Raw genomic sequence first — 14811 nt, 5'->3', positions numbered from 1 at the left:
CTCACGCACCCAGGCCGCGGCAGCGCGCAGCAGCAGCAGCAGCAGACGCAGCTACGCCAGGAAGACCTCTCTCTGGGGCGGCCCCAAACGAATGGAGGCGATGTGCGGTGTCACCATGAGGCAGCGGCAAACCCACAGGCAGCTCCTGGAGCTGCTGCGGGACAACAGGAATTGGCTGCGCAAAATGGGCTCGCAACGGACGCAGCAGCAGCGAATGCGGCAGCAGCTGCTGCTGCCGCTGCTGGGGAAGCAGCAGATGCAGCAAGTGGCGCTGCTGCTGCTGCTGGGGAGGCAGCAGCAGGCGCCTGGCGTCAAAGCCTGGTTCTGCTGCCTCCCGTTGCTGCGCCCGCGTGGCAGGCGGAGCTGCAGCACCTCCAGGCCCACCCAGAAAGCATTTGCTACATTCTGTGGAGAGGGAGGCCCCTGGGAAGAGCCCTTGGCCTGGTGCTGGATGCAGCAGCAGCAGCTGTGGGGCGGCGGGGGCCCCACAGGTCTTTGGGGGCTGTGAGGAGGGCCTCAACTGGGGGTGCGCTCTTGAGTGAGACTGTGGGGGGCCTCAGCCTGCAGCTGGCCATCAAAGCCTACTGCTGCTGCCTGCTGCACCACCTGCGCATGCAGCGGCTGCTCGTGTCGCTGCTGCTGGAGCTGCTGAAGCGGGAGCCAGAGCTCGCCGACGCAGCGGCAGCAGCAGCTAAACACAGCAGCAGCAGCACCAGCAGCAGCAATTTGGAAACCCTTGTAAGGCGGCAGGCGCTGTGGCTTTCTGACGAGCAGCAGTTTGCTGCTGCTGTGTGCGTCTGGTCGGGGGGACGGACTTTGAGACAGTGGGTGGTGGGTGAGAGGCAGCGAAGCGTATTAGCTGCTGAGGGCAACAGAAGAGACCTTGCTGCTCTTCCTAGTGGTGGTGGTGCTGCTGCTAAGGAGGAGCAAAGGCGGCAGCTGCAGCAGCAGCTCGAGCAACAGCAGACTCTCTCCTGCTACTCTTTTTGGGCAGCAGTTCTCCTGAGCAAGGCAGCTCTTCTCATGAGGCTAAAGCCCTTTTCTCTTCGGCAAAGAGACAAGGAGGAAAGGCGCCTGCCATACAGTCTCGTTGCGGCAGGCCTAGAGCCCACTGCAACAGCAGCAGCAGCAGCAGCAGCACGAGCGCACGCTTTCAGAGGAGGGCTTCAGCTTCGGAGGCGAACGTGCCAAGACGGCGTGTGGGACAGCAGCAAAAACAGCAGCCCCAGTGATATTCCGCGCCTCGGCAGCAGCAGCTTGACACACCTCAGCAGCAACTGCAGCAACAGCAGCCTGTTGCTGCACAGCACGGAAGCAGAACACCTTGCGGCTGCTGCTGGTACAGCAACAGGAAGGCATTCCCTCGCGTCGACGCCCATCTCCACCTCATATGTTGCACACACAGCCGCAGTAACAGCTGCTACACTTGCTGCTGCTGCTGCTGCTGCTGATGTTGCCCCCCAAAACTCAGAAGCAGATATCACGGAAGAATACAGTCAGCAAACTCTTGTGAGAGCTTTGTCCTCCCTGGCTGCTTTGGATGTCAGGGGGCCATTCATACCTCTAGGCTCTCCAGATGCATTCTCTACCACCAAAGCAGCAGCAGCAGCAGCAGCAGCAGCAGGAGATGCAAGGACTGCTGCACCAGATCAGCGGGTCAGCCGCTGTAAGAAGGCGTTTGCCAAGTGGCAGCGTATGCAGAAGTGGAGGGAAGCGAGGCAGCTGCAGCAGCAGCAGCAACAGCAACAGCAAGAAGTAGAGGCTGCTGCAAAAAGCGTCTCCCACGGAGTTGCTGCAGTTTTCTTTGCTAAGCCTCCTGCTCTGCCGCCGACTGCAGCGCGAGCGCTTGCTGCAGCTTCGCGTGCAGTGCAGGCAGCAGCAACAGCTGCTGCTGTCACCGGCGCCACCTCTGCCAACTCAGAGACGCAAGAGCAACGCCAACGGCTAGCGACTCTTGCTGCTGCTGCTGCTGAGTCGGCTGCTTCTGCAGTGCGTTCGGCATGCACTGCAGCAGCAAACGCAGCAGCAGCAGCAGCAGGACCCACGGCCGTAGCTGAGTCGCCCAATTCTGATGCTGCTGCTGCCGCGGAGAACTCCAAAATGACGCTTGAGACAGTTTTTCCCGAAGGCCGTGACCAACAGCTGTTGTTGGTGCGCTGTCTAGGCAAGGCAGCAGCTGCAGCTGCAGCAGAAATGGTGAGAGAGGTCACTGCTGCTACGGCTGCTGCTTCTGCAGCAGCTGCTGCTGGCGATCCAGTAGCGTCGCTTCAGCAGCAAGCAGCATCGCAGTCGGACTCCACAGTGCTGCATCCGAGTGCTGCAGCAGCACAAGGAGCAACAGATGCGGAGGGCAGGAGCTCGAATTTCCCAGGTGGGGCACTTGCTGCCTCACTCTCCACTGCCTCCGAGGCTGCTGCTGCTGCAGCAGATGCAGAAGACGAAGCAGCAGCAGCAGCGGCTTCTCCCTCCGGTCCTCTGGACGACCTGAGCTGCATGGCAGATGCGCTGCGGCAGCGGCGGCTGCGAGCTGAGGGAATGCTGCAGGGTCTAGATTTGCTGCACCACGCGCTGCTGTCTCTGCGGAGCCCCTTGCCTCTTTATTTGCTGCTGAAGGTGCTGCGCTCTATGGGCCGCGAGACGCCCTTGGGGCTGCCGCTGCCTACTTGGGGGCAGCCGCCAGACGGGGGGTCCCAGCTGCAGTACTTGGGTTGGGGAATATGCAGCAGCAACAGCAGCAGCAGCAGCAGCAGCAGCAGCAGTCTGCCCTGCTTGCCGCGCTACCCCCTGTTCAGGCCTTATGAGTTCCCAGAAGACGAAGGCAGGGGCCCCCAAAGAGAGCAGCAAAAGCAGCAAGGTGACTTTTGCTGCTCCGTCAGAGGCTGTGGGGTGCAGCTAGAGAGGCAGCTGCGGCTCTTTCACTACCGCGCCGTGGCCGTGGCAGTGCAATTGGCGAGCACGCAGCAGCAGCAGCAGGAGCAGTTGTGTGCTATGCGTGGAGTTGACGAACGGGCCGCGCCACGCGCGGAGGATTGCCGCGCAGGCACTGATGCAGCTCCTGTTGCAGCTGCTTCTGCTGCTGCTGCTGCTGCTGCTGCTGCAGCTGAACGCACACAGGAGCCCTTCTTGCCGCAACAATGCCTCATGGTGCGCAATGCTGCACTGTCTGTTCTAGGGTTTATCGCCTTTGCTGAACGAGACATATTAGCGCTGCAACGCATTGGCTTGATAGACGTCGCCGTGGCTGGAGCCCTTCCTGCGCAGCAGCAGCCTCAGCAGCAACAGCCTCAGCAGCAGCAAGAGCAGCTGCCGCCTCCTCCCCTCTACGACAGGCTGCTGCTGCTGCTCATAATCTGTCTCCGCGCTGCAGCAGCAGGCCACAGGTCCCGCCTCCTCGCCATCCGCTTCTGCATCGACTTAGCGCTGATTGCAGCTCTGCAAACCGCAGCAGCACAACTTGCTCCGCAGCTGCAGCAGCAGCAGCAGCAACACAACAAGATGCAGGCAGTCCAGGAAATGAGCCTCTTCTTGTCTTGGGAATCGACGACTCATCTCTTTGCTTCCCTCATGCTCCTCCTTCTATCGAAGTGTCTGACGTCTGATTCATCGGCAATCTTGCATCAGCACGTTGCAACAGCAGCAGGAGCAGCAGCGGCAGCAGAAGCAGCAGCGGGTACGGCCGGTACCCCACTTCCGTCTGCCGCTGCAGCGTATGACCACTGGTCTCCCTCCGGCTCTCACAACTGGCGGCTGGACCATAAAGGAGCGATGGATTTGCAGACTTGCTGCAGCACGCCCTGCTGCTGCAGCAGCCCCGGCGTCCCACTAGAGTGGGGATGTTACTGCTGCAGCTCCGCAGCTTGCTGCTTCCGTTTGATTCTCTCCTCTGATGCGCTGGGCGCTGCAGTAGCTTTGCTGCTTGCTGCAGGCAGCCCTAGGCTGCAGCGACAGGCCGCGCTGCTGCTGAAGCTGCTGCTGCCCTTCAGCAGCCCCCAGCATGCAGCTCGCTTTTTGCTGCCGGCCCTCAGAGCAGTTGCTGAGGCCCCCACTCTCCATTCTGGGCACCTCAGAGATGTGCTGCTTAATGCTGTTGCTGCTGCTGCCAACAGCCGTGGCTGCTACATTCTGATGCATCCTGCAGCCATACAGCAGCAGCAGCAGCACCTGCGTCTGCTGCTGCCCGCTCACCATGGAGACAGAGGGATCCACTTAGCAGCATTGTCAGCTCCAGCAAGCCCCAACTTCTTTGCGGCAGCAGAGCCGCCGTCAGCAGCAGCAGCAGCAACTGAAGCCGCAGAGTCAGCAGCCGAAGTCGTGGAGTCGGCTGCGGCAGCAACAGCAGCAACAAGCCACGCCCTTGCACCGTGGAATGGGCCCTCGCCCAGCAGCAGCTGCTCACTAAGCGACAGCAGCAGCGCCGCGCTGCAGGTCGCAGAATGCCTTCTAGCTGCTATTGGCTGTGGGGTGGCAGTGTGCAGCCCGGAGGCTCTCGCAGCAGCAGCTGTTCAGCAGCTCGCAGCAGAGGCAGAAGCAGCAGCGATCTCAGGCGCAGCAGCAGCTGCACCCGGGAGCAGCAGCAGCAGCTGCAGACCCCTGCAGCTGCTGGTGTCCCCCATGGCCTTCGCCCTGGGCGAATGCTCCTCAGGCCTCTCGCAGATGTCCCGCCACTGGGAGGAGCTTTTGCTGCACCAGTTGTTCCTTCGCCACAGCGCCAGAAGTGGCAGCAGAAGCAGCAGCAGCAGCAGCATCCCAACCTGTGTGCTCACGCAGAGCCGCACAGCTAGCCAACAAGCTGCCCTGGCCCTAGAGCTCAGGGGACTCCTCAGGCAGCTGCTGCTTTGCTGCCAGTGGAGCCAGCCCATCCGGCAGCGGATTCGGCAAGCCATGGCTTTCAGCAGTGCAGTATTAGAAAAGGGGCCTCAAGCGCTGCTGCAGGGAGCTGCAGACGACGCCCAAAAGCAACTCCAACAGCAGCAGCAGCACCAGCAGCAGGAGCAGCAGCAGCAACAGCAACAGCAACCGCACCATAACCACCATGCCAAGCATCTTCACCACCATCACCATCACACGGAGCAGCAGCACGTCTCTGCAGAGACCCAAGAGTGGCTTATATCTGCGTGCACAGTTGCTGGACAAGCAGCAGCTGCAGCTACAGCAGCAGCAGCAGACGCAGCAGCAGCAGCGGAACCCAAATGCCACAAAGACGAAGCTGCGCCATGGGGCCAAGCTTTCTGTGAGGCTCTGGGTGCCCTTGCTGTGCTCGGAGGCTCCCCAGAGTTTTTGAGAGTTGGCTGCTCGTTGCAGGCCGATAGCAGCAACGGCAGCGAGCTGCTGCAGCAGCAGCTGCTCCAAAGCAACAGACTCGTGCTGCTGTCGAGGTACGAAGGACTCGCGCTACTGCAGGTCAAGGAAGGAAACAGCTGCAGGCTGCAGCTCAGCCGCCTGACTGCAGGAACAGCTGCAAGCCTTTGCGAGACAGATGGACACGTGATTGCTGATTTGCTGCTGAAAGGCGCCCAGCGGCAGCAGCAGCAGCAGCAAAAGCAGGAGCAGCACAGCCTCCAGAGCCCTGGGAGCCCAACGCAGCGGGCAGCCTGGAGCAGGTCTTTCCAGGCTTCTCTTGCCAATACAGCCTCTGCAGCAGCAGCAAATGGACCGGCAGCGGCTGCGCTGACAGCAGCAGCAAGCAGCAGCAGGACAGCAGCAGGCCGCAGCGACGAGACAGCAGCGCAGCACTCAGAGACGGAGGAACTGCTAAAGGAGATAGTGAGGCTGACTGTTGCAGCAGAGAAAGGATTGCTAGACGAAGAGCATGAGGCAGCCATTGCTGCTTTTTCCAATTCAGCAGCAGCAGCAGCAGCAACAGCAGCGGATGGAGTGACGTGGCTTCCTGCAGGGCGCGTGGCGTCTCTGTTGCTGCTGCAGCTACGGACCATGGCACTCTCGGCGGTGAGCGAGCTGCTGCAGAGCCGACAAGTCGCCGCTTCGCTGCTGCTGCAGCAGCAGCTGCTGCAGTCCCTCTTAGTCGTCTGCCTCCGCCCCATTTCTGTGCCCTACCTAGAAGGCCTCGAAGAGCTGCGGGCGCTCTCGCTGCGGCTGCGGCAGCTGCTGCGGGACCGCCTGCATGGCTGCCTAGCCATTGAGAACCGGCTGCTGCTGCGGCAAACAGCAGCAGAAGCCCTGCGGCACTGCCCCTTTGCGGGGCTGCCGCTGCTGCTGCCCAGTGCCTGGGAGAGGCGAACTGCTGAGCGTTTCTGCTGCCCCCCGGAGGACTGGAGCGTGCTGCTGCAGCACGTGCAGCAGCAGCAGCAGCAGCAGCAGGAAGCCGAAGCACGGCCGGAGAACGAACTGCCGCCAGCCTCCTTATTCGCTGGTGAAGCTGGGGCAGGGCCTCGCGACAAGAAGCAGCAGCAGCAGCAGCAAGACGATCAACTCTTGCTGCTGCAAAACGCCCAAATTAGCTGCATCTCTGCTGGACAAAGCCCGTCCGACACATTAGTTGACACAGCAGCAGCAAAACAAGCCGTGGGAGGAAAATCGGCAACAGCAGTAACTGCTACGAAGAAAGCAGCAACTGCTGCAGATGTGGCAGCAGCAGCAGCAGCAAAGCAGACAGCAGCTGTCATAGAGCACTGCAACAGGCTCCAATGCACTGCCCAGGCTAACAGAGCAATACCCACGTCTCTCCCTGCATATTACTTTGAGGTGTACATTGGATTGGATTCGAAGCAGGAGCAGGAGCAGCAGCGGTGCAGCAGCTGCGGGGCTCCCTGCGTTGCTGCAGAAAAGGAAGAGTGCGCAGCAGCAGTGCAGCCTTTCTTAGCCGCTGCACAGCAGCAAAAAAATCAGTTCGGGAGCTATCGCGCTTGCTGCAGCTGCAGCAGCAGCAACACTAGCAAACAGGCGAGAAACAGCAGCACCAGCAGCAAAGAGCCCCTCGTTGCTGTTGGCCTTCACGTGGACGGCTGTGTGCTCAAGACCGGAGACAGCAGCCTTAGCAGCGGGTACCTCTACTGCAGCACAGGCTCGCTGCTGCACGGAGCTTCTGTTGCTGCTGCTGCAGCAGGTCGTGCTGCTGCCTACGGAGTAGGCGACACTGTGGGCGTGCTGCTGAATGCAAAGCAGCGCCTTATCAGCTTCACCAAGAACGGCCAACTAGTGACTGTCACCCCGTGGGCCGGGAGCAACTGCAGCAGCAACTGCAACAGCAACTGCAGTGGCAACTGCAGCAGCAACTGCAGCAGCAGCGTGGTGGCCTTCAAGGAGGTCCGCGGCTGCTTCCGCCCTGCTGTCTGGGCCTCCGCCTGGAGCGAAGGCTCCCCCTTGCGTCTACACGCAAATTTTGGGGCTTCTCCGTTTTTGTATCCTTTTGGGGCTTCTTTAAACAATGCGGATCTGCAGCAGCTCTTTGCAGACATGGGGCTTCCCCCTGCTGCGCTGCAGCCTGCTGCGCTGCAGCTGCCTCGCAGCTACGCCAGCAGCGGCCAGGGAGGCAGCGGCGACGCAGCAGTTTCTGCTGTTGCCCGCGGCGATGCTGCTGCTGCTGCTGCTGCACCTGCAGCAGCAGGCCACAGCGCTCGAGACAGCAACGCAGGTGCAGGGGCCCCAACAGCCCCCATTCTTGTGGGGGCCCTCAGCCAGGAGGCGCTGCAGCGCCGCGCAGCAGCAGAAACACTTCACGAAATGATGGGCAGTGGACTCTTCCCTTTAGGACTTTGCGTCTCAGCTTTGAGGCTGCAGGGAGATGACTTGCAAGCAGCAGCAGAGTGGCTGCTGACCAGCGGCGTGGCCGAGTTGGAGGCGATGCAAATGCGCTTCTTGGAAGAAGCAGACTTGCGGGAGGAGCAGGAGCAGCAGCAGCAGGAGCTGCAGCAGCACGAGCTCGAACAGCACGAGCTCGAGCAGCAGGAGCTTGAACAGCAGGAGCTACTGCTGCAGCAGCAGGAAGAACAGGACGGAGAAGATTTCGAGCCAGCTGAGCTTTCAGGGGCCAGTGGCAGCACCGACAACAGCAGCGGCCGCAACAGTAGCAGCAACAACGATGAAGACAGCAACAGCAGCAGCAGCAGCAGCAGCAGCAGCAGCCCAGGTGAACATGATATCGCCTCTGCTGCCAGGAGAGGCACCGGTGCCTCCCTCTACGCGTTGATGCAGCAAGCCAGCGAAAACGTAGCGCCGGAGTTTCAGCTGGACAAAAATTGCAACAGCAACAGCAGCAGCAGCAGCAGCTTGTCCGACGAGATATCTGCAGCAGTGCTGCGCAGCACCAAGTGGTATGACGACCTGCTCTCCGCAGCCATCCGCCACCCCACCACCGGGATGTCCGGGGCGCCCTCTGCTGCTGCTGCTGCTGCTGCAGGCGCGGGAAACTGGCGAGATCAGCTGTGCGCCGTTGAGGGCCCCAGTGGGCCCCAGCTGCTGTCGCCCAAGGAGCTGCGGCTGGGCCTCCTCGTGCGTGTTCATCCAGCAGCAGCTTCTCTGGTTCATGGGGTTGCTGTGCTTCCAGAAGCTGCTCCAGACCCTGCAGCACAGGCAGCAACAGCAGCAGCAGCAGCAACGGCCGCCATAGCAGCCATTGAGGAAGGCGTGGGCCCAGAGAGGGCGCAGGCGCTGCAACAGTGGGTGCGGAGCACCAGCAACAACGTCATCAGCAACAGCAGTACCCGCAGCAGCAGCAGCAGAAGCAGAAGCAGCGGCAGCAGCAGCGTCGACTTGTCAGCGGCGTGCCGCGCCGTGCAGGAGTTACTAGAGCCTCGGTCCCAACCAGCTGTGGGTGGCAGCAGCAGGGCCACCAGCAGCAGCAGAAGCAGCAGCAGCAGCGCCAGCAGCGCCAGCAGCAGGAGAGTAGTAACGACAAATATCGTCGAGGGCCTCGTGACATCAGCAACAGGAGATGTGCTGCTGCTGGAAGGGCTCGCGGGCCGCTGCGGCTGCATATGGCAGATAGACAACTTCGAGGAGCTGCGTCTAGTGGCTGAGGAAGGCAGCAGCAGCAGCAGCGCCGCAGATGCCGCAGCAGGGCCCCCCCTCCTTCATGGCATTCTTTCTCTCCAGCGGCTTGGGGTCCGCCACGCTGCTGCCAGTGGCAGCGCAGGGCGACGCAGGGAGTCTAGTGGAGGCCCGTGGGGGCCTCGGGGGCCCCCCGTTTGCGCCCTTCGTGATTTCGCCGCTGCTGCAGCAGCTGCCGTGCAGCAGCATGCAGCAGCTGCTGCGGCTTCTGCAGCTGCTGGCGCGCGCGCTGCTGGCGGACGGGCCCCGCGGGCAGCTGGTCGACCAGCTGGGGCTGTTCGTGATGCAGCAGCTGCGCGCAGCCTTCAGCCACCGGGTGTCTGTACACTGCGTCGAGTCCAAACACCCCTTCGGGCAGCACCAAGAAACTCTTGCTGCAGTTTCTTTTCTCCCCTGCCGCCGCCTTCTCGTGCTGCTGGACCCCCGCACGGACTTGGGGGGTTCTGAAGAGGGCTGTTCCCTCACGCTTTCTGCGGAGGAGGAAGACGAGGCTGTTGTCTTCTCTATGAAACACTCAGGTGCTGCAGCAGCAAACCACATAGGTCCTTTACTTCTTAGATCATAAGCTGCTGCTGCTGCAGCCTGCACGCTCCGCCGCCTTACGGGCTGCTGCAGGTCCTTTTAAAGGCCTTTAAGAACTTTTGCCTGCCCTCTTGTGTTGTGTTCGAGGCCACCAGCAACGTGGGGTACTGGTGCTGCTTCAGACTTCGCTGCTGCTGCTGCTGATGTGTGGAGCCCCTGCTGCTACCCATATTTCTGTTTTTTCTCCCTCGCCGGACTGCTGCTGCTGCTGTTGCTGCTGCTGCTGCTGCTGCTGACTGCAGCAGGCGCTGCGATTTCGTCGGAGCCTCTAAGTAGCTCTTCTCTTACGCTCGCTTTTCGTTTTCTGCTGCAGACAGTCTCACCGGGTGTCGTCTGGAGGTCTTGGACTGCGGCCGGGTGTACGTACACTCCACGGGCAGCAGCCCGCGCTGGGGCTTTCGGCTGCTGCTGACGCCGCTGCTGCAGCGGCTCACTGACACCGAGGCCCTGCGGGGCTGCAACCTGCATCTTGCTGCTGAGCTGACTCTGCTGCTGGCTGCCTGCACCCCCAGACACAAGCAAGCAGGCAAGTGCAGCCACGAACAACCCCAGCAGCAAACCCTTGCAGCTGCAGGCGCTTGCTGCAGCAGCGCAATACCCTCAGCTATGCTGAGCAGCTGCGGCTCAGCATGCCTGTCAGAAGGTCTGAGGTGTTGGCAGTACCGTTTGAGGGCTTTTCAGGGTGTAGGGTTTGGGGCTTGGGGCGGAGGCGTTTTGGCTGCGCTGCAGGGGTGCTGTTTCCCGTGGTGGAGTTCCTGCTGCAGCAGACTTCGTCTCTAGCTGACAGGCCTGCTGCAGTGTCTCTTTTGCGGCAGCTGTTCACCATGTTGCAGCCCCTTTCTTACGCTCCCGCAGCGACTCTTCGGTCTCCCGAGGAGCAGCGCGTCCTGCGGCTGCTGCTGCAGCAGCAGCTGCAGCAGGCGCTGCAGCTCCAGCAGGGCCGCAGCGGCGGGGTGGAGCTGCCAGAGACCTACGCCTGCTGCTGCGCCGGGGGCAGCGGGCTGCCGCTGCACCGCAGCAGCAGCATATCTCGTCGTCTGCTGCAGCTGCGCGCAGAGGCTGCTGCAGCCTTCGGGTGTCTGTACAGCCGGCTGGAGGCAGTCACAAACGGCGGCTTCGCAGGCAGCACGAAGCTGCTGTCGGGCATGGGAGTGCTTGCTGCTGCAGCACAGGCGGAGGCCTCGGGAGAGGAAGCAGCAGCAAGAGCCCGGCTTTCACCTGAGCTCAGAACTGCTACTGACACGCACAGGGAAGCCAGCAGAGACAGACTCAGAGCCACAACTGATTTGCTGCTGCTCTGCCACGAGCACCAGCTCGACCCCCTCATCCGCGCCCTCTGCAGCCTCTCCACACCGCAGGACGCGGGCGCCAGCAGCTCCGAGCAGCAGCAGCAGCAGCAGCAGCAGCAAGACGGGTACGACCCTGTTGATTGCTTTACTCTATGCCCTGCGGCCCCTGAACTCTCCCCGCTGGCCGCAAACCCTCAGACGGCGGCAACAGCAGCAGCAGCAACACGTCCTGAAGCATGCGAGGGACAAAAGGAAATAGATGCCCAGAAAGCCACCGCAGAGGGCTTGTACAGTCCCCCGGGCCAACTGCAGGGGCAACAGCAGCAGCAGCAGCAGCCTGACGAAAGAAGGCGAGATCAGTCGCGAATACGAATCGATCAGCAGGCTGAGCAGCTGCAGACAGAGGATGCACAGCAGCAGCAGCAACAGCAACAGCAGCAGCAGCAACAGCAAGAGCAACAGCAGCCCTGCGGCCAAAGACCACAAACAGGGTCTGAGTTCCTCTCCGCCCTTAGCCTCAAATGCACCTATGGCTCCCAAAAGCCTTTTTTCTTGCTGCCGTTTGCTGTTGACGGATGCCCTGCGGTGATTGGGCAGCGGCCGTGGCCTCAGCAGCAGCAAGAGCAGCAGCAACAGCCGCAGCAGCAGCAGCAGCAAAGGCGGCACCACCGGCAGAGACAACATGCACAATATCAAAACGACGGAGATCTCCCTTTTGCAGGAGAGCCTACGGGACAGCAGCGGCAGCAACACGAGCAGCAACAGGAGATGAGCGAGCAGCAGCAACAGGAATCGCAGCAGGAGCTGGGGCAGCAGCTGCAAGACTCGATTGCCTCCCCATCTAGAGACTCCACCAACACCTCCGATCAGTCCACGGGAGCTGTTGCCTCTCAACAGCAGCAGCAGCAACAGCTGCAGCAGCAGCTGCAGCAGAAGCCGCAGCGGCTGCTCCCAATCGGCAGCGCCCAAGTCTCCCTGCAGTATCTGACTGAGTTCTTGCGGCTGCGGCTGCGAATCCTGAAGGCAACATTAGGGCCCCACGATGTAACTTCTCTTCTGGGGGGCCTTTTGTTTTGTTTGGGTGGAGTCTCGCTGCAGCTGCCTCCAGAAAGAGCACTTTGGCTGCCGCTGCTGCAGCTTTGTGGCCTTGCTGCTGCTGCCCACGGGGCAGCTGCAGAAGGCGCGTCAGCCGCTGCAGCAGCAGGCGCAGCAACAGCTGCAGCACTTGGCTCCCGCGGCGTCGCTGGCGTGCAGCAGCAGCACAGCCAGCAGCACCATCAACGAGAGCAGCTGCAGCAAGCCCCCGCACCCGAACCAGGAGCTGCGGCGACGCAGCAGCAGCAGCAGCTGCTGCAGCGCCTCACCAGCCACCTGTCCGCTGAGCAGCAATTCCTTTGCTGCGCTGCGGTCACAGGCACCGGCCTTACGGGCGCAGCTGCAGCAGCAGAGCCCCACCAAGCAGCAGCAGCAGCAGCAGCAGCAGCGGCCCCCTCCGTGTCCAGTGCCCTGAGAGAAGCCCTGATGAAGGAAACCCTGAGGGTTTGGTTTGCTGCTAAAAGAGCAGCAACAGCTCAAGTGGTCTTCAGCGACTACGCAGAGTGGCCTGTGGGGGCCAGTGTTTTCCTTTCGGCCTTTCCGCCTTCTTGGCTGAGTCGCTGTTTGCTGACAGTGGCTTTTTTGAAGCTGTTTGCGCTGCAGCGGGACGCTGCGCTGGAGCAGCACCACAGAGCAGCAGCAGCGGCAGCAGCAGCTGCAGCTGCTGCTGCGGGGGAACAGGGGAGCCTGGGCGGGGACCTTCTTGAGGGAAATGAGCCCGCAGCCGCAGCAGCGACTGACGCAGCTGCGGTGGCCGCAGCCACAAAGGCAAATGAGGCAGCAGCAGCAAAAGTCGCACCTTCAGAATCATCATCATCAGCAGCAATAGCAGCTGCAGCAGCAGGAAAGTGGGAAAAACAAACACCGCGCCAGGGACTGGCCCCTTTGTGCAATCTGCTGTCGAGGTTCTACTTGTCACCTTCGCAAGAGGCTGCTGCTGCTGCAGAGGCAGCCACCGACAGCGCGGCCTCCTGCCTGCCGCTGACGCCGCTGCTTCCAGCAGCAGCTGCAGCTGCAGCAGCAGCAGCAGCATCTGCAACGGCTCCATCCCAAACAGCAGCAAACTGCGAAGTGGGGGAACATCATAAGGGAGGGGTGCTACCGACAGTCCAAGTGGAAAGCGATACCCGTGCTCGCGATGATAGCAGCAACATCAACAGAACTGGCACTACCACTACCAGCAGCAGCAACAGCAGCAGCAGCAACAGCAGCAGCAGCAGCAGCAGCAACAGCAGCAGTAGCAGAAGCGGCAGCAGGAGTAGCAGCAGTTCAGCAGAAGCCGCTGCCGCTGCCCTGACCCCCCACCTGGCTGGCGTTCAGGAGATGCTGCTGCGCTGCGTCGTGGAAACAGCAGCAAAGCAGCGCCACTGGCCAGTGTTTCCCGGAGTGGTTGTTGTAGGGGAGCCGCGCAGAAAAACGCCCTGTGCCGCCAGCAGCAGCAGCAGCAGCAGCAGCAGCGCGGAGAGTGCCTTGGCTGCATGCAGAGACGCGTTCCCTGCACCCGTTGTCTCAGTGCCCCTCGACGCCAGGCCCCCCTGCACCTTTTCCTTTTGGCTATATGACGATGAAGAGGAGCCGCCACCTGCGCCGCCCCCGCCGCCACCGCAGCAGCAGCAGCAGCAGCAGCAGCAGCAGCAGCAACAGGTAGCCGCTTCGCCACATGACGCAGCTCAGCCGCCCCGGGGCAGTTCCCACACGCGGAGAGCTTCTGGAGCAGCTGCTGCTTCTGTGCAGCCGTTGCCTCCCCCACCTCAAGCTCCTGAGAGCAGCAACACCAGCAGCAACAGCAACAGCTACAGCAGTGGCAACAACAGCTACAGCAGCAGCACTAGGGCGTCGGGATTCTCCGGGGCCCCCGACACTGGAGTGCTGCGCTGGCGGCCTATGAGGCAGCAGCGCCCCGAAGCAACAGCCCCCAGTCCTGCCTCGACGGCGCCACCAGCAGATTCCCGCAACCAGCAGCAGCAGCAGCAGCAGCAGCAGCAGCGGCAGCAGGCCCTGCTGCAGCAGCCGACAGTCTGGCAGCCCACAAACCGCAACTCAAGTCAAAGTGCTGGCAGGCAAGCAGCAGCAGCAGCTCCCCGAGGGGACCTCCCGTATGTGGCGTCGCCTGCGCAGCCCCCTGGGGATTCTCCTTTTGCAAGCCCCTGGAGGCTAGAAGACGCAGCAGAAGCCGCAGCAGCAGAAGCAGCAGCAGCAGCAGCAGTGCTAAATGCGACCGCAGCTGCACGGTCAGCACCACGAGAAAGGCCAACAGGGGATAACGCCCACCGTTACGGGGGAGGCGGCATGCAGGTGCCCCTGGAGCAGCGAGGTTTGGTGCCCCAAGAACAGCAGCAGCAGCAACAGCAGCAACAGCAGCAGCAGCAGCAGCAGGGTCTGAGGGAGAACCAAAGCCTGTCGGGGTCGCATGAGTCGCGACAACGGCCCACTGGACGCCCAAACCCAGTGGCGCAGTCAGAGTTGGAGCCGCAGCGGCAGCAGCAGCAAGACATGCAGCAGCAGCAGCCGCAGCAAGATGAGCAGCAGCAGCAGCAACAGCTCGAGGCGACGCACCACGACCAGAGGCTGGAAATGCAGCGGCGACAGCAACAACAGGCGCAGCAAAGCCAGGACCATTTGAACGTACAGCAGCGGCAACAGGGAACGCGGCAGCAGCAGAACCAGCAGCAGCAATACGGCCACCAGCAGCACCAGAACTTTACGGCCGCTGTACATCAGCAGCAGCAGCTGGAGCTGCAGCAGGAACCGCACACCCTGAACACGGAGCAGCAATACGTAGATACGCAGCACGGGGACCCCGCGGAGCCGCATTTCCAGCAGCAACAGCAGCAGCCGC

General features: G+C 61.9%; 1 protein-coding gene across 1 annotated transcript in view; it reads left to right on the top strand.

The window, feature by feature from the left end:
- ETH_00033235 (HECT type ubiquitin ligase, putative) overlaps nucleotides 1-14811 on the top strand; it is a gene marked incomplete at both ends in the record, with an annotated part of 28393 nt that overhangs the window by 5431 nt on the left and 8151 nt on the right. The window contains 4 exons of the mRNA XM_013377948.1: nucleotides 2-9060; nucleotides 9176-9524; nucleotides 9902-10114; nucleotides 10318-14750. Coding sequence (XP_013233402.1) covers nucleotides 2-9060; nucleotides 9176-9524; nucleotides 9902-10114; nucleotides 10318-14750 — 14054 coding nt within the window. The remainder of the gene's footprint in view (nucleotide 1; nucleotides 9061-9175; nucleotides 9525-9901; nucleotides 10115-10317; nucleotides 14751-14811) is intronic.

The sequence above is a fragment of the Eimeria tenella genome, genomic scaffold (genome assembly GCF_000499545.2).
Source record: "Eimeria tenella Houghton genomic scaffold, Eth_scaff69, whole genome shotgun sequence".
Classification (NCBI taxonomy): Eukaryota; Apicomplexa; class Conoidasida; order Eucoccidiorida; family Eimeriidae; genus Eimeria; species Eimeria tenella.
The sequence above is the reverse complement of the archived record's forward strand: the minus strand, read 5'-3'. Positions and strand labels throughout refer to the sequence as shown.